A 23,765-nucleotide genomic window follows, 5' to 3' on the forward strand; every position below is an offset into this window, starting at 1 on the left:
TCCTTTGGGAAAGAGTGTCACTGTCACCTACATACAAAACAGAACATTTTATATGCCCTTCTACACATTTACATGCTCCAAGAAACACCAAGTCCTTTTCTTCCTCTCCTGTGAGATAAAATTTTAAGAAGAAAATTTGTCTGCAGGAATCAGTCCTCCCCTAGTGCTTATTTGCAATGTCTGGCTAACTTTCAACCTGTGGGTCTGTCCACCAACCCTACAAAACCTTATACCCCTCCCTTCCCAAATGCCTGCCTCTCTCTTTTCTTCCTCCCCACCATCAGAAAACAGGCAGAGAGATACACAGTTATCAGCTGCTCAGACTTGATTTTATTTTAGTCATCATCAGTGCTGATGATTTTTCTCTTTTTTTTTTTTCAGACGAGTCAAGTACAGTGGTGAGAAGTGGGGAAAGAGTAGAACAAAGAGTTCGATCTGTAACTGACTATGAACAATCAATTGAGATCCTTTTTCCATGTTCTATCTTTAGATCTTTCAGACTCTGTGTCTTCGTCCTCCTCTGAGTATTCTTCACATGATTTTAAGTCATCCTCCTGTGAAGTTTCTTTATCTGAGTCTTGGTTTTTATTCATCTCCTCTTGGATTGGATCCATGGAGAAAACTCCATGGATGTCTCAGTCTTTGTCCTTCTCAGAAGCTCCTACCAATATAGTTGGATTTTGATTCTTCTCTTGGATTGGATCCATGGAGTTCTCTCCATGGATGTCTAGGTCTTTGTCCTTCTCTGAAGCTGGTTCCAATATGGTTGGATTTTGAGTCTTCTCTTGGATTGGATCCATGGAGTTCTCTCCATGGATGTCTAGGTCTTTGTCCTTCTCTGAAGCTGGTTCCAATTTGGTTGGATTTTGATTCTTCTCTTGGATTGGATCCATGGAGTTGTTGTCAAGTTGTTCATTCTTTCGATTTGAATTTATTTTCTTATCCTTCCCGTAGTAAAACACTGATGTTGTTGGGTGTTCTGATTTTTTTTGCTTTTTTAAAGTTTGTTCTGATTTTTTTTGTTCTTTTTGAGTTTGGTTCAGAGTCTAAGACTCTGTTCGGTGTCTCCTGTGTCTGGTAAGAAAACAGGAAGAGGCCAGAAGGTCATTATTTAGGGTGAATAGGATAGAGACTGGATAGCCAGGGGTGTTTTATGAGAAGGAATGCAGGTTGAGAAAGGGTTTTGTGCCAGAGAAGAACAAGGTGGAATCATAGGGTAGGGATCTATGGGGAAGAAGAAGAGGAGCATGGCTAGGGTCATCTGTGTTAGTGCAAACTGCACCATTTTGTAAGCTCTTTGTTATTTTGCAGGCCTTGGTCAAAGTGAAACATTCCGTGGGGGTTCAGGCTGTGAGAAACATCCTGCCTAACCACCTCACCACAAGGCGGTCAAAGGTGCAACTAAAAAAAGCAGTTCTATCACATCTTGCTTGGCAAAGTTCTAAGGAATATCACCACAGTGATATTCCACCAGAAAAAGGGCCAAACCACCTGATCATAAGCACATCTCATAAATAACCTGCCGGTCAGCAAACCATACTGCCCAGATCCCTCCCATCCATACCCGTAAGTACCCCAGCCTGTAAGCAGTTGTGGGCTCTGGTATTAAAATAAAAAGGGGTAGAATTGTAGGAACCACATTACATGGAGGCCTGGAATTTACTTAATATGTCCCACTCCAAGATAGGGGTAGGGCACTGAGGGATAACCAGGAAAGAGTGGGTGAAGTGGGGTGTTGAATAGTTTGTATAATGAAAGACCAGTCTGTGCCTAGAGGGGATTCCATTGAATCTCACTATAGACGTAGAAGAACTGAAAAGTGGTCTAAAATATTCTGGTAAAACTGAGTAACTAGTTTTCTTATTGAGTGCCGCCCCCTATCTGTGCGTCTATCTTTTACCCTCACCTTCCCTTTAAAACCTAACAATCTTACCTTGTTATTTTCGTTGTTTTTTATCTCACAGGGGCTCTTCCTCTTTCCCCCACTGGTACTCCTTGTCTTTAGATGTTCCATGTTACAGAATGTCTATACTATGCTTTCCAAGAGGGTAGGCTTGCACGGCTGTATAGAAACTTCCCAGTGGGGTGTCCCAGAGCTCCTGCTCGCCCTATATATACCCTCCTGGTGACGAGGCAAAGCCACACCCTTGAGCTTTGTTTGATGATACAGTGTCCCAGCCAATGGCAGTCCTAGGATGGCTTTGACATCACAAAATCCCCCCCCCACCGACAACTCCCTGGGCTTGGGGGCAAAGGATGAAAGGGATGTAGAGAAAACCAAATGCTGTTTTTGTTTCAACATGCCCGCCAGAAATTGGTATTACACATCAGACAGACTTTTCTTCAAATCTCATCATGGCAGCCTATTGACCTGACCGCGGAGCTAGGAATTTATTTCAATACATTGAGCAGTCTAAATTAGTAATACTAAATCAAAACCATAATTATATCCCTAGTCCAAAATTATATCTAGAACTTCAAAAGAAAACTTAACCAGTTCAACACACTCCTGTGTAATTTCTTTTTACAAGTGCTCTTGACAGTTACCGATAAGCAATTCACTTTTAATTGTACAATCATTTTCTGAACCAAGATGTAAAGTCATCTATGAGGCAAAGGGAAGATCCCTCCCATCATCTAAGTTAACATGAACTGCACATAAATTAGGAAAACATTCCTAGGACTGGCACCACAAAAAGCAGTGGCCAGTAGAAGTAGCATTTTTTGAAAACCTTTCCGGTTCCCCACCCACCTTGCCAAGAACTGCAGCACAGACTTTTCATCTACAAACTTCTCAGCTGTGAAGTCCACCTGCCTCTCGGTCTCATAGGGTCGGTATTCCCTGTAGGGTCTCTGCTCGGCTCTTTCAAGCGTCCCCTCGGGCCCACAGCTATCATTTCATCCTTGCTGCTCCCCTCTTCTAGGAGTCCGCTTCTGGCCTACCAGAAAATCAAAGCAGAGAGCTGGAAGACAACGTCTGCGAGAGTATTAAACTTTACAGGTACTTGTAAATTTTAAGTTGTTGATACTACAACTGCCCACAGTCTACTACTTTTTAATAGAACATTACTATTAAATCATGCTTTCCCTATATCCTAGAAAGTATATGACAAACTAAGCTCACCTATAATTACAGGCACCTCCCAAAAGCTGTGACAGTCGTGGGTATATTTTACTAAACAAGCTACAGTTCACAAAAGCAGCTTGACAAAAACACAGTATGTAAGCCTTATCTAGAAAATGAAAGAATATCCTACATTTCAGACTGTACTTTTAGAATCCCAACTGCACATAAAACCACGGCAACTATGGCTTATCACTGGCATACTACTAAGGTTTTTGTTTTTATTTATTTGTTTATATTTGAGACAGAGTCTCACTCTGTAATATAGGCTGGAGTGCAGTGCACTGTGCAATCTCATCTCACTGCAACCTCTGCCTCCCGGGCTCAAGCAATTCTGTGCCTCAGCCTCCCGAGAAGCTGGGATCACAGGCATGCACCACCACATCCAGCTCATTTTTGTATTCTTAGTAGAGACAGGGTTTCACCATGTTGGCCAGGCTGGTCTCAAACTCCCAGCTTCTAGCAATTCACCCACCTCAGCCTCCTGAAATTACATGGATGCTTTAAACATCTCACCTCAGCCTCCTGAAATTACTGGGATTGTATGGATGAGCCACCGTGCCTGGCCAAGGTTTTTGTTTTTAAAGTTTGTAGTGTTTATATTTTTATTTTGAAAACAGATTTTCCTGCTATTCTATGAGATATATAGACTTGCAATTATAACTTCTTGAATATGAATCAAAACCTGCTATTTGCCAACTTGCCTGAGAGTCAGCCAATACTTGAGGACATCTCTTTTGTCCCCTGAGAGTCTGGCACTTAGATGCCATGCTGGAACCAGAGACTCTGGTCTTTTCCTCTGGCCTTGCTTTACTCCCCTCTGGTTTTAATGCTTTAAACATCTGAAGCAAAGTCTAAGTTTGAAGCCATCTGATACTTGGTAAATACATTGTGGAGAACTTTCTCACCTCTTTAATCTTCAAAAGTCTATCTTTTTTTGTATAAATTTAAAAGATCTCACTATGTGCAATTTTTACAATAGTGGTTTCGGTTTTTCTTAGTACAAATTACTCTTCACATTAGTTGCATAACTATAAAATATTACATTTATTCAAGTTAATGGATTTTTTTTTTTTTTTTTGGAGACACAGTCTTGCTCTGTCGTCTAGGCTGGAGTGCAGTGGCGTGATCTTGGCTCACTGCAGCCTCTGCCTCCTGGGTTCCAGCGATGTTCCTGCCTCAGTCTCCTGGGATTATAAGAGCATGTCACCATGCCTGGCTAATTTTTTTGTATGTTTAGTAGAGACAGGGTTTCACCATGTTGGCCAGGCTGGTCTCCAACTCCTGACCTCAGATGATCTGCCCACCTTGGCATCCCAAAGTTCTGGGATTATAGGCATGGGCTACCATGGCTGGCCATGGATATATTTTTTTAACTATTAGACTTCTCTCCCACTTAGAAAAGACCTTAAGGAATATATGTGCATACATGCTTTTCTATTTTCCCTTTTTTTTTTTTTGAGATGGAGTCTCGCTCTATCACCAGGCTGAGTGCAGTGGCGCGATCCGGCTCACTGCAACTTCCGTTTTCCAGTTTCAAGCAATTCTCCTGCTTTAGCCTCCCGAGTAACTGGGACTATAGGCACGTACCACCACACCTGGTTAATTTTTAAAAATATTTTTAGTAGAGACAGGGTTTCACCATGTTTGTCAGGATGGTCTCTATCTCTTGACCTTGTGACCCACCTGCCTCAGCCTCCCAAAGTGCTGGGATTACAGGTATGAGCCACTCTGTCCAGCCTTTATTTTCCCATTTAATATTTTCTACCAAAACTTTATCATCTGGGTACAGAAATCTCAATTGGTCTCATTTTTTTTTTGGGGGGGGGAGGAGATAGAGTCTTGCTCTGTTACCAGGCGCCAGGCTGGAGTGCCGTGGCGCAATCCTGGCTCACTGCAACCTCCACCTCCCGGGTTCAAGCAATTCTCCTGCCTCAGCCTCCCGAATAGCTGGGACTACAGGCGCGCTACCACGCCCAGCTAACTTTTGTATTTTTCAGTAGAGACGGGGTTTTACCATGTTGGCCAGGATGGTGTCGATCTCTTGACCTTATGATCTGCCTGCCTCGGCCTCCCAAAGTGCTGGAATCACAGGCGTGAGCGACTGCGCCCGGCCAATTGGTCTCATTTTAAAGCAAAAATCATGTTAATGACATCACTAACATAAATTGTATAATTTATTCCTTGTCAACAAGGTATTTTTTTCAAGAGTGAAAAGTCGCCCAAAAGATCTAAATTCAACATACTATAATTTTAATGTCCCATAACCTAGAAATATTTAAATTCAATTTGTATACTGTAGTGAGGTCACAATCTGAGCTTGTGATATGTTTAGGATATAGACAAGATGTTATCATAAATAGAGCATAACGCTTTATTTATTTATCTTTTTTGAGACAGGGTATCACTCTTGTCGCCCAGGCTGGAGTACAGTGGCATGATCTCAGCTCACTGTAACCTCTGCCTCCCGGGTTCAAGCAATTCTCCATGCCTCACCTCCTGAGTAGCTGGAATTACAGGCATGTGCCACCATGCCCAGCTAAGTTTTGTATTTTTAGTAGAGATGGGGTTTCACCATGTTGGCCAGGCTGGTCTCGAACTCCTCACCTCAAGTGACCTGCCTGCCTTGGCCTCCCAAAGTACTGGGATTACAGGCATGAGCTCCCGCACCCAGCTTTATTTTTTTTTTGAGACAGAGTCTCACTCTATCACCCAGGCTGGAGTGCAGTGGCATGATCTTGGCTCACCGCAACCTCCAACTCTCAGGTTCGAGTGATTCTACCTTCTCAGCCTCCTGAGTAGCTGGGATTGCAGGTGCCTGCCACCACGTTCAGCTAAGTTTCTTGCATTTTTAGTAAAGACAGGGATTCACCATGTTGGCCAGGCTGGTCTTGCACTCCTGACCTCAGGTGATCCACCCATCTTGGCCTCCCAAAGTACTGAGGCATGAGCTACCACACTCAGCTGCCCTTTTTTTTTTTTTTGAGACATTCTCACTCTGTCATCCAGGCTGCCAGGCTAGAGTGCAGTGGCACAATCTCAGCTCACTGCAACCTCCGATACCTGGTTTCAAGCAATTCTCAAGCCTCCTAGGTAGCTGGGATTACAGGCCGATGCCACCATGCTTGACTAATTTTTCTGTATCTTTACTAGAGACGGGATTTCGCCATGTTGGCCAGGCTGGTCTTGAATGACCTCAGGTGATTCACCTGCCTCAACCTCCCAGAGTGTTAGGATTACACACATGAGCCACTGCACTCAGCAGAGCATTATGCTTTTATTGAGGACATATCAGATAATGACACTTTTTTTTTTGACAGGGTCTGTCACCCAGGCTGGAGTGCAGTGGTATGATAATAGCTCACTGCAGCCTTGACCCCTGGGAGTCAAGTGATACTCCTACCTCAGCCTCTTGAGTAGCTCAGATTCAGACCATAGGCATGCACCATCACACCCAGCTAATTTTTTTTTTTTTTTTGGTAGAGATAGGTCTTATTTTGTTGCCCAGTCTAGTCTTGAACCCCTGAGCTCAAGTGATCCTCCCACCTAGCCTCCCAATGCTGGATAACAGGCATGAGCCATCATACAGCCCCCACCATCACTGATACTTGTCCCCAGGTGCCCAGAAGTGAGCAACATCAGGTCTGGGTGCACATGCATTAAGCGTTCAGAATTGGAAAAGGCGTTCAAAATGTAAGGTAGAAAAAGCCACTATGAAAGTTAATTATCTAACAAGTTGAAAATTATAATAGGTCATGACATAACACTCATCAGAAAATTTGTCAACAGTAACAATACTTTTCCATATTTTTACCTCAGTGTAAAAAGAGTTATTTTAACACAGTTTCAGATTTCCTATTTCCAACCTACAGTTTTAAAAATATCTTTTAATATCTTCACTCAACTACACAATTACTTAGGTGCTTATCCCACCTTTCTGCTTCCTCCAATTTTGTTGTTGTTGTTTCGGGTTTTTTGCTTTTTGTTTTTTTGAGATGGCGTGTCACTCTGTCACCCAGGCTGGAGTACAGTGGCACAATCTCAGCTCACTACAACCTCCGCCTTCTGGGTTCAAGCTATTCTCTTGCCTCAGGCTCCCCAGTAGCTGGGATTACAGGCACCTGCCACCACGCCCGGCTAATTTTTGTATTTTTAGTAGAGGGAGTTTCACCATGTTGATCAGGCTGGTCTCGAACTCCTGACCTCATGATCCGCCGGCCTCAGCCTCCAAAGTGCTGGGATTACAGGTGTGAGCCACTGCACCCAGCCCCTCCAAGTTATTTTTTAATTGTGTCAATTAAATTCGTAATTCATCAAACTTAAAATAGGACATCTACTGTACACCATGTAAAAGCCTTTTCCAACAGTATAAACTGAAAACTGTTAAATACAACTGGCAACTTATTAGAATAATTATCAATATCAAGTAAACATTTCATTTTCCCTCCCAAACCCCCCAAAACAAAGATAATTAGAATAATTATCAGTTTCAGGCAAACATCTCATTCTCCCTCCCAAACCTCCCACAACAAAGATAATCAGCATCCAATTTTTTCCTCACAATTTAGTACTAAGAGATCAACACTGCCACGAATTGGGCTTGTTTCTCTGTGCTGGATCAGCAGCTCCAAGTGGAGAATGCAAGCACTGCATTTCACTAACCTTTCCAATAAAAGGCTGGCACATGCATTCATCTAAACCAAACCCATGTAAAGAAACAGAATACAATAAAAATTACAGTAAGATTTCCCACAAAATAAAGTAGAGCTTTGGTTCAACAAACATAATACTAAAAGGCTAGGAAAACCAAAACTGAAACGACCTCTCATGACTTCAAGAATGAACTTATTGAGCAAGGCTCACTCAAGGGTTTATGTAGATTGCTAGACAGGTGAGAGAATGAACTCTCAAGCACCCTCCCCGACCGCAGGCAGCAGGACACCACGCTGCGCACTGGTTTTGCTTGCTCAACAGCGAGTGGGGAACTCCGAATATTCTTGATGGAAAGGTTAAAAACGCTTTTCTTAAAGCAGCCTTAAGTTATTTATAAGTTCCACATCCCATCAACACCACACGAAGTAATGAAATACGATGCCCCGCTGCCTGACGGACGCTACCGGACGGGGAAGGGGCGAAGGCGCCAGGTCGGACCGCGCCAGGGACCCCCGCCCGCCTGCCCGGGCCCAGACGTCACAGGCCGCCCCGCGGTCGCCCAGGCCTCCCGCATCACAGAGACCCCCAGCCCCGGGGCCGGGCGCCCTCCTCCTCCCTACCGCGAGTTCGGGTGGCTCCGACCTCAATCCTGCAGAGGCTGGGCTGGAGGATGAAGAAGGTCCCCGCCAGCTTGGATGTGGGCGCCCCGGGGTAACGACCTCAGCGTTCGCCACCCCCACGCCACCCCAGCAACCTCCCTCAACTTTGTCCAACTTGCCGTAAAGGCTCAGTGCCAGGGTTTAGAGGCTCCACCCCACGCCAAGCCTGCGCTTTCCCCCGAGCCCTGCATCTGGCTGGTGAGGGCTGGAAGGGGTATGACCCCCGCCCCTCTCCTCCTACCTTCGGCGGCCACCAGGACCCTCAACTCTCCCGGGTCTTCCCCTGCCCCGCCTCCGGGAACCGGCCGCGGGACCCCAGCCTCACAGCGGGGCGCGCCGTGGCCCGCTCCCCCGTTCTCCCCGCGTACCCGGCGCCTGCAGGCCACCCCCAGGGCTGTCGGGCCCCTGCGCTCCAGGCGCCGGGAGGGTCTTGCGCTCCTTCTGCGACTCCCTCCGGCCGCCCCGCCGCCTCCTCGCGCCTCTTGCGCTGCAGCTGCTGCTGGCGCTCGGCCTCGCGCAGGATGTCTAACGGGTCCGACTCGTCGTCCGGCAGCTGATGGAAGCGGTTGGCCACCACGCAGCCGAAACTCTCCTGCATCACGGCACCGGCAGCGGCCACGGGGCTCCCCACAGCGCCCTTCATACCACAGCGGGCCGGGCGGACAGCCCACGCGAGCGCGTCTCAGCGAAGCCAGCAGCAAGGACCCACACTGCCCGCTCAGCCGCCGCCGCCCTCCCGGCCCTACTTAACTGGCAAGTGACAGTTAAGCCCGCCCCCGCCTGCCACGCCTCGCCCGACAGCCAATCAGCGCGCGGGGAGACGCCCCCTTTCCTAGCCGGCTCGCCTGGAGGCTCAATCACCTACCGGCTGCCGTTAAGTCACGCGACCTGAGCCCCGCCCCCTCCGCTCAGCAGGGAGGGGCGGGGCCCAGGGGTGGAGCCACTGGCCGGAGACTCCGCAGCTGTCCCGGCGGTGCGGACTGGTGGTGGGGGTTCGGCTGCGTGTGTGTTCTCCCCGGACTGCGTCCATATTTGTTATCGGCCACTCTGCTTTGAGGTTATGTATACATTTAGCCGCTCAACAGCTACATATTGCGCACTTACTGTGTGCGAGGCGTTATGCTGTGGGAAATAGTAGCTCCGTGTTTGCACAGGTCTGAGTCTGTAGATGGAGAAAAAGTGCCCTGAAGGACAGGCGCAGAGCTCTCTACGGGCTTGCAGCAGAGGGACCTGACCTAATTGGCAAGTGACAGTTAAGCCGAGATAGAGGGGTGACAAGGGGCCGCAAGAGGAACAGCAAGTGCAGCAGTCTCGAGGTGGGCACAGCCTATTCAAGCTCAAAGTCGTCCCTATTCTAAGAGCAGTGGGAAGCAAGTTTTGAACATGAGCAGATTTGTGTTTGAAAAGGCCACCCGACCTGCACTGTGAACTAATAGTTTGGAGAGAAATACAAATGGAGGCAGGGAAGCCAAACATGATTGTTGCAAAGCTCCAGGGAATTGCTGATAGTGACTTGGATTAGGATGGTGGCGGTGGAGGTGAAGAGAGTGGACGGATTCAGAGACTTGGTGATGAGCTAGATGTAGTGATGAGGAAGAAGAAGGTATGGTGGCTCTTATTTTCCTGGCTCCAGCATCTGGTGGTAGTATTAGTCACCACTGGAAGAGACTACTTTCATGAGAATGATGAATTCAGTCTTGGACACGTTGAGGTTTGGATATTTGTTTTTTTTCGAGATACTCAGTTGAGGCCTGGAGTTTAGAGAACGCTGGACTGGACTTCCTCCAGGAAATCTAGCATGGGCACTGATGCAGACCGCTTGGCTGCCTATCCTACAGCCATTCTTTTTCCCTCCTACATTTTTCCAGAGCCTTTATTTTGTTCAGGCATCATATTCCCGAGGGGAAGCGGCCCCTTCCAGCCTCCAACTTGATTAATCATAAATTATTCATAGCACCTGATTCCAATTCCTTCTCAGTAACTGGTTTAGGAATAGGCTGTGGGGCAATTTGGGCAGAACAGATCTGAGAAGTATTCTGGGAAAGTTTCTCTTGCACCTAAGAAGGGGTTGAGAAGGAATCTTGCTGTTGTAGTTTGGTGATGACCAGTTCAAAGATGCCAAAGAGAACTCTGGCCTGAAGCAGTGCTTCTCAAAGTGTGGTTGGTTTCTAGTGCATGTAGGGATTCTGGTTCATTGAGATAAACTACACATGCAATTTACTATTTTTACAATTTTAAAGTGTATAATTCAGTGACATTTACTAAATTCACAATTTTGTACAACCATCTCCACTATCTCATTCCAGAGCATTTTATTGGCCCACAGGAAACTCCATGCCCATTAAGCAGTTACTTCCCAACACTCCCAACCCCCACTTCTGTTTCTTAGTCCTTGTTCCATGAGAGAACATGATGTCTGGGGTGGCTGTTCCTTAGTGTGGCCAGGAGGATTGCAGAGCAGAAGGATGGAGAAAGCCTAGATCCTTGATGATGTTGAGCTGCCCACCGGACCCACTTGGGAACCTCCCTACTTGAGGCTTATGATGTAAGGTGACAGATGTGACTGTGCTTAGTTGTGTTTGCTGGTTTCATCTGAAAGCATCCAGTTAGAGCATCTTGCCCAGGTGCTCTGTGACCAGCTTTTACTTTCCTTTAATAGCATATAGAAAAGGAATCCTAATCCTAAATGCTGTCAAGTCTGTGTTTTACTCACTTATTGAATTTTGTGTTATTCCCAAGGAGGACAGGGATGATGCCTGTCTTATTCATTGCAGTTTGTATTCCCAGGGCTTGGCGTTCTAGGCAGCTATAGAGTAGGTTTTCAGTAAATATTTGTTGAATGGTTGAAGAATTTAGGATATTTGGTCACCTCCTTTTGAGTGAGCAGAGATTAATGCCTATACTTTCTATCCAAAAGAATTAAAAGCAAGTGTTCAAACAAAAACTTATATATGAATATTCACAGCAGCACTATTCACAATAGCCAAAAGGCAGAAACAACTAAAATACATGCCACCTGATGAATGGATAAAAAAATGTGGTACAACAAATTATTTGGTCATAAAAAGTAAGTACTGATATTTGTTAAAATATGGATGAAACGTGAAAACATTGTGCTAAGTGAAAGACAAAAAGGGCCACATGTTGTATGATTCCATTATGTGAAATGTCTAGAATCTATAGAGACAGAAAGCAGATTGGTGGTTCTAAGGCATGGGGGTTGGGAGTGTTGGAAAGTAACTGCTTAATGGGCATGGGAGTTTCCTGTGGGCCAATGAAATGTTCTGGAATGAGATAGTGGAGATGGTTGTACAAAATTTTGAATTTAGTAAATGTCACTGAATTGTACACTTTAAAATTGTAAAAATAGTAAATTGCATGTGTATTTTATCTCAATGAACCAGAGTCCCTGCATGCACTAGAAACCAACCACACTTTGAGAAGCACTGCTTCAGGCCAGAGTTCTCTTTGGCATCTTTGAACCGGTCGTCACCAAACCACAACAGCAGCGAATCACAACCATGTGAGAGAAGGGCCTGTCTTCCCACAGGGCATCTGGAATTAGCCTGCTCCCTGTTTTCTTCCTATCTTCCTTCCAGCATAACCAGCCACTGTAAGTTCATAAAGCATGCCCTGTGAGCACTGGTGCCTCACTTCCAAGTCACAAATACCCAAAATGGTTGTAAGACAACCAACTCTGCTTGCTTCAGGATGCAGAACACCTTTAGAAACACTGAAATAGAGATGAGTAATCTCTATCTGGTTTTAGCTGGCCATAAATTTCTTTCTTCCTTTTTTTTTTTTTGTATTTTTAGTAGAGACGGGATTTCACCATGTTGGTCAGGCTGGTCTCAAACTCCTGACTTCAAGTGATCTGCCCACCTCCCAAAGTGCTGAGTTTACAGGTGTGAGCCACTGTGCCCAGCCATAGCCATAAGTTTCTTATGAGGCTACTGATTACTGCTGCACAATTTACTGACAGTAGCATTAAGCAGCCTCATATTTTTTACTGACTGTTTTTTCTGCTGAGAGATTGCATCCTTAAATGCATTCCTAAAATACAGCCCTACCACATTAGCATAAGTTATTCACAACATTGTGTTTAATGTGGTCAGTTTAACAGACTGATCCTTCTCATAATCTGATATATGAAAACAGCCTTTAGTGATCATAATACCAAACAAAAACATACATTCGTATAGCATTAAAAAACAAAGTACATCGAAAAAGCAATGAAGTGTGGATGCTCAATAATACCACCAGCCCTTCCATGGTCATTATATGTATTCAGTAGTTATTTATTACCACCGAAGGAAATGCAGTGAAGCTAAACTGTATACAAGATGTAAATTACCTTGAATTACTTAATAGGGGAGTCTCATTAGGAATAACAAAATACACTAACATCTTCCAGATTGACTTGGAATTCACAGAACAATTAATTGAGAGTTTAGACACATGTAGCTTCATTACTTTCAATTACATTCAGGGAGCAATACCTGCCTGGGAGCCAAGGCGGAGAGACCAGGTCAGGCTGGCAAGGTTATGAGTTCTTGTTAATTACCAAAGCATTGCGTTCAGTCGGTTCTGTTTTGCCACTAGAGTCCTGCTCTCTCTCTCTTTACCTTTTTCTTGTCTCTAAAGTTAGGATGATTATAACCTGTCTTAAGCTCCTCATATAGTTAAATGGAAGGCAAGACCAAAGAAGTCAATGGAAAAGGTAAAAATAAATCTCACTATCTTATAATTGTTTCTACTTGCATAACATATGCAAGAACAAAAGTATTTTTCCTATCTCTAAAAGGATCCAATCTTTTATGCCAGCTTAGTCAATTATGACAGGATCAGTGAAGTTACATAATAGTTCCTGGTTTCACTACTCCAAGGGTGATAAGTGAATTTGAATTCAGTTTCCCACAACAAATGAATAAAGCAAGTATATAGGCTCAAAGGCGGGAGTTGTAGAACCATAAACCATTAGGTAACAAATCAGGATGCACCAGGAGAACTTCTAGCAAGTGGAAATCCATTCATGATCATCAGATACACAATGTTTAAATCAGGATATAATTTCCCCAACCTGCTAATAATATTTGTATCCTTGGTGTTGTTGAAGGTCTTTCCAGCTTGTTTTCTTATGCCAAAATGTTACTGGATAGCTTAGTGCTTTGTATCCTCAAAGCAATTGTGCCAATAGAAGTTTTTTATTTTCTCAAGTTCCTATGATTAAAAGTTTGATCTCTAGTTGCAACTTTCATCAAGGACAAATAAATAATTGGGGATTTAGAACTTTTTATTTCCTTATTTATTCTAGGTCCTTCAAGTTGTGAGCAACAGAAAAACCCATCTGGAATAAGTAAAACCAAGGACTTTGTTGGCTCAATTTTAAAAAAGTCCACCAGTCATGGTGGCTCACTCCAGAAGTTCCAGACCACCCTGGAACTTCCGAGCTACGGTGATTTGCCCACCTCAGCTTCCCAAAACATTGAGATTACAGCCATGAGCCATCAGGCCTGGCCAACTTGGCTTTTTACTTGTTGTTGTTGTTATTATTTTATTATTTGAAGTGGAGTCTTGATCTGTTGCTCTGGCTGAAGTGCAGTGGTGCAATCCTGGCTCACTTCAGCCTCCACCTCCCAGGTTCAAGGGATTCTCCTGCCTCAGCCTCCCCAGTAGCTGGGATTACAGGCGTTTGCCACCACACCCAGCTAATTTTTGCATTTTTAGTAGAGATGGGGTTTCACCACGTTGGTCAGGCTGGTCTCAAACTCCTGGCCTCGGGTGATCCACCCGCCTCAGCCTCCCAAAGTGCTGGGATTACAGGTGTGAGCCACCGCACCCGCCAACTTGACTTTAGTGCATGCACGGAAGTCCCAGAATTGAATCATGGGCCTGTCTTTGGTCACACATACACCATTGAACCCGGTTGCTGTACTGAAGAGGATTTAATTCTTTGCTCATCCAGGCCTGATCACCAGCTCAAGCTGGAGTCTGACTGAAGTCAGCACCCCCCCGAACCATGGGAAATGAGAGCTGAGGGAGTGGTTCCCTGAGGAAAATAAGATTTCTAAACCAGAAGATAGGAATAGATGCTGGGCAGGTAGCAAACAGAATTCCTTGCAATGTGATGATAAGCGTGAATGTGGTATTGCTGTGCCTCTTGGCACACTGGACTCTTGCCCTGCATTATAGTTCTTTGTTCTTATTTATCCTCCGTAGGGTTAGAAACAGTGTCTAATTGATTTCCGAATCCCTGCCTTCCCTTCTCTCTGGTTTCATCTTCAGTGCCTAGAAAGACCTTTTATTCAGGAAGTATTTGTTGTTTGGTGAATGAATTTCTTGTTTGTATACATGTACTTATGACAAGTAATTTTACATGTGTTAAAAATAAAGTAAAAATGTGGCTGGGTGTGATGGCCACATTTTTACTTTAATCTCAGCACTCTCGGAGGCCAAGGCAGAAGGATTGCTTGAGCCCAGGAGTTTGAGACCAGCCTGGGTAACACCATGAGACCCTATCTCTACAAAAAATTTAAAAATTAGCCAGGTGTGGTGGTGTGCACCTGTGGTCCCAGCTACTTGGGAGGTTAGGTGGGAGGATCACTTGAGCCAGGGAGATTGAGACTGCAGTGAGCCATGGCCATGCCACTATACTCTAGCCTGGGCAGCACAGTGAGACCCTGTCTCAAAAAAATAAATAAATAAAAAGTAAGACTGGGCATGGTGGCTCATGCCTGTAATCCCAGCACTTTGGGAGGCTGAGGCAGGTGGATCACAAGTTCAAGAAATCAAGACCATCCTGGCCAACATGGTGAAACCCTGTCTCTACAAAAAATACAAAAATTAGCTGGGTGTGGTGCCTCCCACCTGTAGTCCCAGCTACTCAGGAGGCTGAGGCAGAAGAATCGCGTGAACCCGGAAGGTGGAGATTGCAGTGAGCCAAGATCGTGCCACTGTACTTCAGCCTGGTGACAGAGCAAGACTCCGTTTAAAAAACAAAACTTAAAAATGCAGCTAATTAATAGACGAGATGCTAATAAATGCATGTTACAAGACAAATGGATGTGATACTATTTCTTTTTCTGAAAGATTTTACACATTTGCTGACAATCATAAGCTGAATCTTTTTTTTTTTTTTTTTTGATGGAGTCTCACTCTGTCACCCAGGCTGGAGTGAAGTGGCACGATCTCTGCTCACTACAACCTCCGCCACCTGGGTTCAAGTGATTCTCCTGCCTCAGCCTCCCCAGTAGCTGTGATTACAGGCATCTGCCACTGTGCCTGGCTAATTTTTGTAGCTTTTAGTAGAGATGGGGTTTCACCATCTTGGCCAGGCTGATCTTGAACTCCTGACCTTGTGATCCACCTGCCTCAGCCTCCCAAAGTGCTGGGATTACAGGTGTGAGCCACTGTGTCCAACCAGCTGAATCTTATATAGTGCTTACTGGGTACCAGTCATCATTTCTAAGCATTTTGTATCTGTTTTTTAAATTCTTACAACAAGCTGATGAGGTAGATGCTTTTGCAGTCCCATGTGACATTGAGATGAATGCCTCAGCAAGTGGAAGAGTCAGGCTCATGAACACGCCTAACCATCATGCTCTACTGCTAAGCATTGAGCTAAAACATGGGGTTTTAGTAGGATATAGTCTCTCTTCTTAAAGACCTATGCAAACAGGAGGCAGACATCACTAGTTCTTAGAATCACTCTAAAGGGAACCAGGCACAGTAGCCCATGAACAAAGATTTTGGCTTCTTTGAATGATTTCATAGGTAGACATCAACCAGTCCAGCCCGTGCTTTTGATGAACAGTGCTTAAGATGTGCTCCCTGAAGTGAAATCACCCAGCCTGTGGCTTTAAAGTGATAGCTGAGTGATGGATGGTAATTTCCCATCTATTATGATAAGACTCACTTTCCAAAGGATTTTTCTGCATTCTGCTAAGTGACTCTGGTTTTCATTTCCCTAACACATTTGTCTTCTCTGAATGCCTTTCTAATATGCCTTGTTTAAATAGTCAGTGGCTTATTGCAATTTGCAGGGACTTGTTTCTGTCTGCTAGAGTAATTTTTTTTTTTTATCTCACCATGATTTGTTAGGATGCATTTGACCTCCTGTCACTGACAGGAGAAGGGGTGAGGTCTTTTTCTGCAGATAGTGAAGAGCAGGCAGTTTTACTTCTTAGATCCTATTACAAGATTTGAGGAATAAGGAAGAGATAGCAGATGGTTTTGATAAGAGATGAAATCACCCATGGGTATTGCTGCAGAATGTGGGTCCTACAGGCACGCAAATATTCAAAACAAACTAAACCTTTAAATAAATAGAGTCCATGCTATTCCCTTCTCAATTTGGGATGACAGACATTGATATATACATTTTAACTTAGTTTCAACATGAAATCAAAGTGCTATGTTCATCTTTTAGTGACCACAGATGGCACAAATAGCAAGGTAGTTGGCATATCTACCAAGCGATAGTGCGATACTCCACTTGAGGATTACATTTTATTTTTTGTAAATCTTTATTACTGATGAGTAACATATATACAGTAAGGTGTGCAAATTTAAAAGTACAGCTCAGTGCATATATATGTGCAGTGTGTATGTACATAACTATCACCAGGTCAAGAAGTAGAACATTTCTAGCACTTTGGAAGGTTCCCTTGTGCTGGCTTCTAATTATTACCACCCTACCCCCAAGGGTAATCATGATCCTGACCTCAATCACCATAGATTAGTTTTACCTGTGTTTGATTTTCACTTAAAGGAATGATATATTACTTCTTCAATGTGCGTCACTAGTTTATTTATTATTATTGCTAAAGAGTATTTTATTGTAAACATATATCACAATTTCTTTATTTCTTCTGTCATTTATGGGCATTTAATTTCTGTAAATAAATTTAAAGTTGCAAATGAGTATTTAGCAAATTGCACTCAGATAAAAATTACAGAATAATCTCTTATTAGAAGTTAAGAAGTACATTTTCCTCCTCCTTGTCCACATCCAAATACAGTTTTGAAAATGCCTTTTCTTCTCTATTATAGCAACACCTAGTAGCTTGAGAAGGCCAGGTCTAGAGGTGTCCATTTACAACTGGGAAACACTGACTTTTAGTTTTGAAGACCTCACACAGCACCTAGACGTCCACTATAACCACATAACCACGGACTCCACGTGAAACCATTTCAGTCAAAATCTTTGGAGGAAGAGGACAGGATTGGTAGGTTATAAAAGCTGCCCAGATGATTTTAATGAGCAGTCAAGGCTAAGAACTACTAATCTCGATCAGTAACTTGCAAACTTTTGTCAAATAATCAGAATCGCATTTCAAACACAGATTGCTGTGCTGGGCCCCGCCCACAGAGTATGTTTCAGTAGGTCTATGGCAGAGTCCAAGAATTTGCACTTCTAACAAGTTTCCCAGGTAATACTGATGCTGCTAGTCCAGAAACCACATGATAAGAACCACCAATCTAGACAAGTCTGTTATTTCATGCAAGGAAGAACTGCAGGCCAGACAGTTGAAGCAATTTGCTGGAGTCATGGAGTCAGGTAGTGACAAAGTTGTAATTAGAACAAAGGCCTCACAATTACTTTCCTCTCATCAGATATATCCAAACTTGGATCCTGCTGAATGTTATGCCATTTGAAGCTATGTAAAGAGATCACTCCCCTGCAACAAAAATGTAAAACCAGTAGATTTTGGAGAGGTAGGCGAGGTAACTCTTTTCCATAAATGTATTTGTGAAAATATCAGCATTCTGAGAAAGTGGAAGCAGAGCAGATACATGAAGACCAATACTTGATGAGGACAAGAGGGATGGGAAACAGGCTGTGGGGTTCCTTTTGGCAGCCTGCACGCTAATGCCTGCTCAGGAAAGGGTGCATCTGTCTTCAACATGCCTCTCTCCCCTCCCATTCTCCAGCCACCTCCCAAAGGCAGAGCTGCTGCAACCTGCCTGGCCCATATGGTGGCAAGTCATCCAATCGGAAGACACCTTGGTCAGTAGTTTATCACTTTCTTCCACATCCCTCCTATAACACAAGATTTACTGTTGCTGTATTTCCCTGTGGCTCCTAAATACTACTCACACTTGCCCCTTACAGTAAGATATTCCCAAATATGGCTGGCTTATCCCTAACAGTTGTGGCCCACATCTGCCATTTAGATAGCCCTGTGCCCAAGTCTGTAGCTCAACAGCTGTGGGGCTGGGTGTGAGCCCATCCTCCTAGCTATGCTAAGCATGCTGTAATGACACATACACTGGCAGCTTGGACCTTTGCCTGCTGAGCCATTTTGGCCCGCGTTAGTGGCTCCCTGAACTGTATCAGGGTGTCACATCACAGGGGTGCTTTGCCTGTGGAGCTAGGGAATCTGTATTTTAAATACATGTTACAGGTGATTCTAAGGTACATTCATTCTGGGACCACTGCCCAGTATCACATTGGGCATTTATTTAATGAGGAACCATTAATTCCACTAGTTGTGTTTGGGGGTAGTGTTTAACGGCATGTGATTTTCATAGTGTCCACACTTCTGGGAAATGGAGAGAACATTATCAGCTCAGGATTCAAGCAGGAACTGATTTATTCTACCAAATGGGAACAGAGAAGAGAGAAAGGAAACTGCATCAACCAGTCATTGCAGGTGCAGGGCATTCTAATATAAGATATTAAAAAAGTGTTTTCTGCAGAAAAAAACTGATGACAGTTAATTTTTGAATAAGGACATATGCAAAGACTTAAGGACTGTCTGCTATGGAATAAAAGGCAGCCAGTCTAGTGGTGGATAAGAGCAACCTGAGTGGAGGGAAAACCCCCAACCAGACCAAAATAAAAAATAAAAGAGGATCTAGAATGGACCAAAACAATCTCTGCCACTACAATCGTTACATCAACATTTTCTTAGGAAGAATCAGGCTACTACCAGAATTCACATTTTGGCTTTGATGGTTTGTTTGTAAACAGTTTTCATCACTAAAGGAAGTTCCAGTTATTCTTTTGTTTCCTTACCAAGTCCCTGACTGAATCACCTCCTCCTCCCAGCATGTTTATTTACATACACACAGAGACACATGTACATATATACATACATCCTATTACTGGCATCTCACTTTGATTTAAAGATAATGAAAGCCATTTCATCACAATCTCAGGGGATGCCATTCCCCTTCTTTCCCCTGTCATGTTGAACATACCCACAACAGACCCACTACAGAAGAAAACAAAAATTCTTAAAAGCTCATAATGGCCGGCGGTCGTGGCTCACACCTATAATCCAAGCACTTTGGAGGCCAAGGCGGGCGGATCACCTGAGGTCGGGAGTTCAAGACCAGCCTGACCAACATGGTGAAAACCCGTCTTAAAAAAAAAAAAAAAAAGTTTATACTGATTTACCTACTGAGGCAATGTGCCAGACTACATGTCCTCTACATGCCTTCCAATTCTAAAACTCTATAAGCAATTACAACTGCACTCACAATGGGTGCTCTACAGTTTTTGTAAATGATGCAGCACGTGCCCGGGGGGACAGCAGTTAGTCTTTCAGGCTTCAGGAATCCAAACCTCTGTCACTACCAGGATTATTATCCACACTGTTAGTTTCTTAATGTTAAGGATATCTTAAAAGTGATGTATAATACACTACAGACTGCGAGAAAATATTTCCAAATCATATCTGATAAAGGATTTGTATCTAGAATATATATATAAAAGACTCATAACTCAATGGAAAGAAAACAACCCAATTTTTAAAATGGGCAACACATCTGAATAGATATTTCACCAAATAAAGATATAGGATTGGCTGATAAACACATGAAAAGATGCTCAGTCAACAACATGAGTCATTAGAAATATACAAATTAAAACCACAATGAGATGTCACATACACTAGAATGACAGTAATAAAAATTCATTGACGATTACAAGTGTTGGTGAGGATCTGGAGCCTCCTCAGTGTGGAGCCCTCACAAAGCTCTAGGACTGTAAAAGGGCGCAGACATACTACAAGTTCAGTAGTTCCTTAAAAACTAAATATGAATTTACCACACAATTCAGCAATCTAGTCTCCCTACCCCCCAAAAATGAAAACATATGTCCACACAAAGACTTTGCATGCAAATGTTCACAACAGTATCATTCGTAATAGCCCAAAGTGGAAATAATCCAAATTTGAAGGGGTAAACAAAATTAATATGTCCACACAATGGAATACTATTTAGAAAAAAAAAAAAGATGAACCATTGGTACATGTTTTAACATGGCTTTACCTCAAAAATGTCATGTAAGGTGAAAGGAGCTAGATTCAAGGACTACATATTTTATGATATTTATATGAAAGGTTCATAAAAGGTAATTTTATAGACACACAGATTAAGTTGCTTGGGGCTGGGGAGTATGGGAATGGGAGTGGCTACAAATGGGCATGAGAGATCCTTTGGAATGATGGAAATGCTCTAACTGGATTGTGAAGAAAAATGCACAATGCTTGTACATTTACCAAATCATTAAATTATGCACTTAAAATTGGTGAGTCTTATGTATGTATATTATGCATAAAAATAAAGCATTTTAAAAATATAGAGACAATATTATCACTATGAAAAAAACTTTCATACAATTTAACTGAACAATGAAGGCTGGCATTTTTATCAGTAGTTCCCAACCATTTCCAGGCCAAGAATCTCTTTTGACAGCAAAAAAGTCACAGCCCCACAATAGTTAAATTGAACCTTAGCGTAAATTGAGGAAATACATTACTTTCAGGAATACTGTAATAATTTTAAGTCAATTTGGACTTTAATCACATCTAAAAATATAAATCACGTATAAAAATAGTAAGTAAATAGCAAGATATAGTAGACAGTCTAACAATATTAAGTACAGATGTAGATTTGCCAGTTCCTCCATACAGCTGGAGTCTCTATCAAGGGACAGTGACCTCTGAGTTGAAACTCCTTCTAAAGCTTCCATCTCCTTAATGCAGCAATGATGAACCACGAAACGCAAAACTGCTGCTTTAAGTTCAATTTCATGATGTTTTTAGTCATTCTGCAGTCAGTTTACAGCTGGGAAGAACATGATTTATTTTCCAGACTAGGGGTTACGTCCCATGTGTGGGCAAAATTTACTTGACAAGTGGATAATAGAAAAAGAGGATGTTATATGACTGGAAAAATATACAAAGGTTGACTGGTTAGATGCTTGTCCAAACATACCATGGAGCTGTTTTGTGGATTCCTGTTTTGTCTCTGATCTATCCCTTAGGGCCCATTTCAGTTGTACCTGCTTGTGTCACCACACAGCTACAATGCAAACTTTGTATCAAATGTTCACGACCCTGCAGAGACAGCCTGCCCCTCACGGTGGCTTGCTTCCTCTGGCATTTTTAATTTCTGTAGGATATCCTCTCACATTTTCGGACAGTGTTATAGCATCATCAAGCTGGAAATGCATTACCAGTTGAGGATTTCCCACATATAAATCACTTAATAGGATCTGAAATGTACTGTTTTCATGGCCAAGAAAGGCATTCCAAAATTGTTTCCAAATTATTTATGAAACACTTGTTTGTTTCAGTAAGTTTTGTTTTTGTCACTGTCCACTGGCAGCCACTCACACTGCACCTGCTCTGTGTCAGCTGGCAGCCACAAGTGTTGCAGAGGCGAGAAACATAGGAGAAGCTTATTTTTAAACAGTGTGTAACTGTTCATTTACACTTCTAAATAGTAAGCTCAGAATATTTTTGGGTGAAATATATACTATTCTCCATGTTTCTAGATCACTCAGCATATGCTTTTCCAGAGTCACAATTGGACCTATTGCTTTAAGAGTACTTCACCAGAATGCTGGGTGCAGTGGCTCACGCCTGTAATCCTAGTACTTTGGGAGGCTGAGACGGGCGGATCACCTGAGGTCAGGAGTTCAAGACCAGCCTGACCAATATGGTGAAACCCTGTCTTTAAAAAAAAAGAGTACTTCACCAGAAAACATATTAAGTACAGTATACTGCTTGGAAGTGTAAATAACATACTTTTAAAAATAATTTTATCTGTTTCCTAACTTTGTGGACATGTATCCTCTGCTAAGGGATGTCAGTTTTGTCTTGTTGTAGACCATCTTTTCTCACTTCAGCTGCTCATGGCAATTTCCCCAGGGCCAATTCATTTCCTGTTTCAGTTATTTAGGTCATTGTTCCCATGTTATGATTTTTCTTCATAATGGCAAAAGAAATAAATAACTCTTAACAGATTAAGGAAAAAATATAGGCTGGGTGCACTGGCTTACACCTATAATCCCAGTACTTTGGGAGGATCACTTGCAGATTTCACCAACATGGTGAAATCCCATCTCTACTGAAAATACAAAAATTAGCCGGGCATGGTGGTAGGCCCCTGTGATCCCAGCTGCTCTGAAGGCTGAGGCAAGAGAATTGCATGAACCCAGGAGGCAGAGGTTGCAGTGAGCCGAGACTGCACCAATGCACTCCGGCCTGGGAATAGAGTGAGACTCAACCTCAAAAAAAGAAAAAAAGAGAAAATATGTTTCACAAATAAATTTGTAACTATATTAAACAAGTAAAAATAAAAAGTGGAATACATAAGGTCATACTGAATTATGCTAAAAATTCATTTGCAATTTAAAACGCAAATTTAGAATTCGAATAAAAGTTCAGTGTAACAGAATACACTTTTCTAATTCGCTTTGTATTTTCAGTTCAATTTTATAATTTTAAAATAAAAATTTTTTTCTCACTTGATTTACTCAAGTTCCTTGTTGGTGTATATGTGATATCAATTATAGTTAGCAATAGTTGTAGTTCTGACAAAGAAATAATGGACAGTTTAAGTTGTTACTGTCAATATTTTTTCTAAAGCTTGCTACTGCACTCACACATTTCTGGGTGGTGTTATTTAAGGTCTATAACTCAACAAGCATTAAAAACTGTGAATCGCAAGCCTGCCTTTCCTGTATAAATGTTTTCATGGAAGGGATTTGCTTCTGTTCTTTCAGTGTAATAGGAATTCTGTCTCAAGGTTTCTTTCTTTTACCTCTGTCCAACAGTTTCCAGTTTACTTGCATCCTACACCCACAAACCCCCCTGGGATCATTTGAAATAAATGCCTCAACCAAAAAGTATAAAGTAATACCTATAAACATCATGAAGAGAGTACCTACTATGACAGGTGTTTTCTACATATTTAATACTCACAATAACTTTACACTGTAGAAATTACAGCCCTCATTTTTCAAAGAAAGGCACACACACAACGTAAGTTCACAAAGGTAAAGAAATGGGCTCAGGGTCACCATGGTAAGA

At 42.9% G+C, this 23,765-nt stretch overlaps 2 protein-coding genes across 4 annotated transcripts in view; both read right to left on the reverse strand.

Annotated features, from left to right (window-relative positions):
- CUNH9orf85 (chromosome unknown C9orf85 homolog) overlaps nt 1-23,765 on the reverse strand; it is a 107,292-nt gene that overhangs the window by 19,778 nt on the left and 63,749 nt on the right. The window lies entirely within an intron of this gene.
- LOC116559676 (intracellular hyaluronan-binding protein 4-like) lies at nt 367-9,139 on the reverse strand. Of its 2 annotated transcripts, none has more exons than XM_032290696.1 (3): nt 8,805-9,139; nt 2,777-2,939; nt 367-1,074 (listed from the first exon to the last, which is right to left on the reverse strand). In XM_032290696.1, exons 1-2 carry the CDS (start codon nt 9,077-9,079, stop codon nt 2,921-2,923), a joined length of 294 nt encoding a protein of 97 aa, XP_032146587.1. In that variant the 5' UTR covers nt 9,080-9,139; the 3' UTR covers nt 367-1,074; nt 2,777-2,920. The 2 variants fall into 2 exon arrangements, with proteins under 2 accessions (XP_032146587.1, XP_032146586.1); XM_032290695.1 differs by having other exon boundaries at nt 2,777-2,942.

This window comes from Sapajus apella, unplaced genomic scaffold (genome assembly GCF_009761245.1).
Source record: "Sapajus apella isolate SASKATOON/1434 unplaced genomic scaffold, GSC_monkey_1.0 scaffold24, whole genome shotgun sequence".
Lineage (NCBI taxonomy): Eukaryota > Metazoa > Chordata > Mammalia > Primates > Cebidae > Sapajus > Sapajus apella.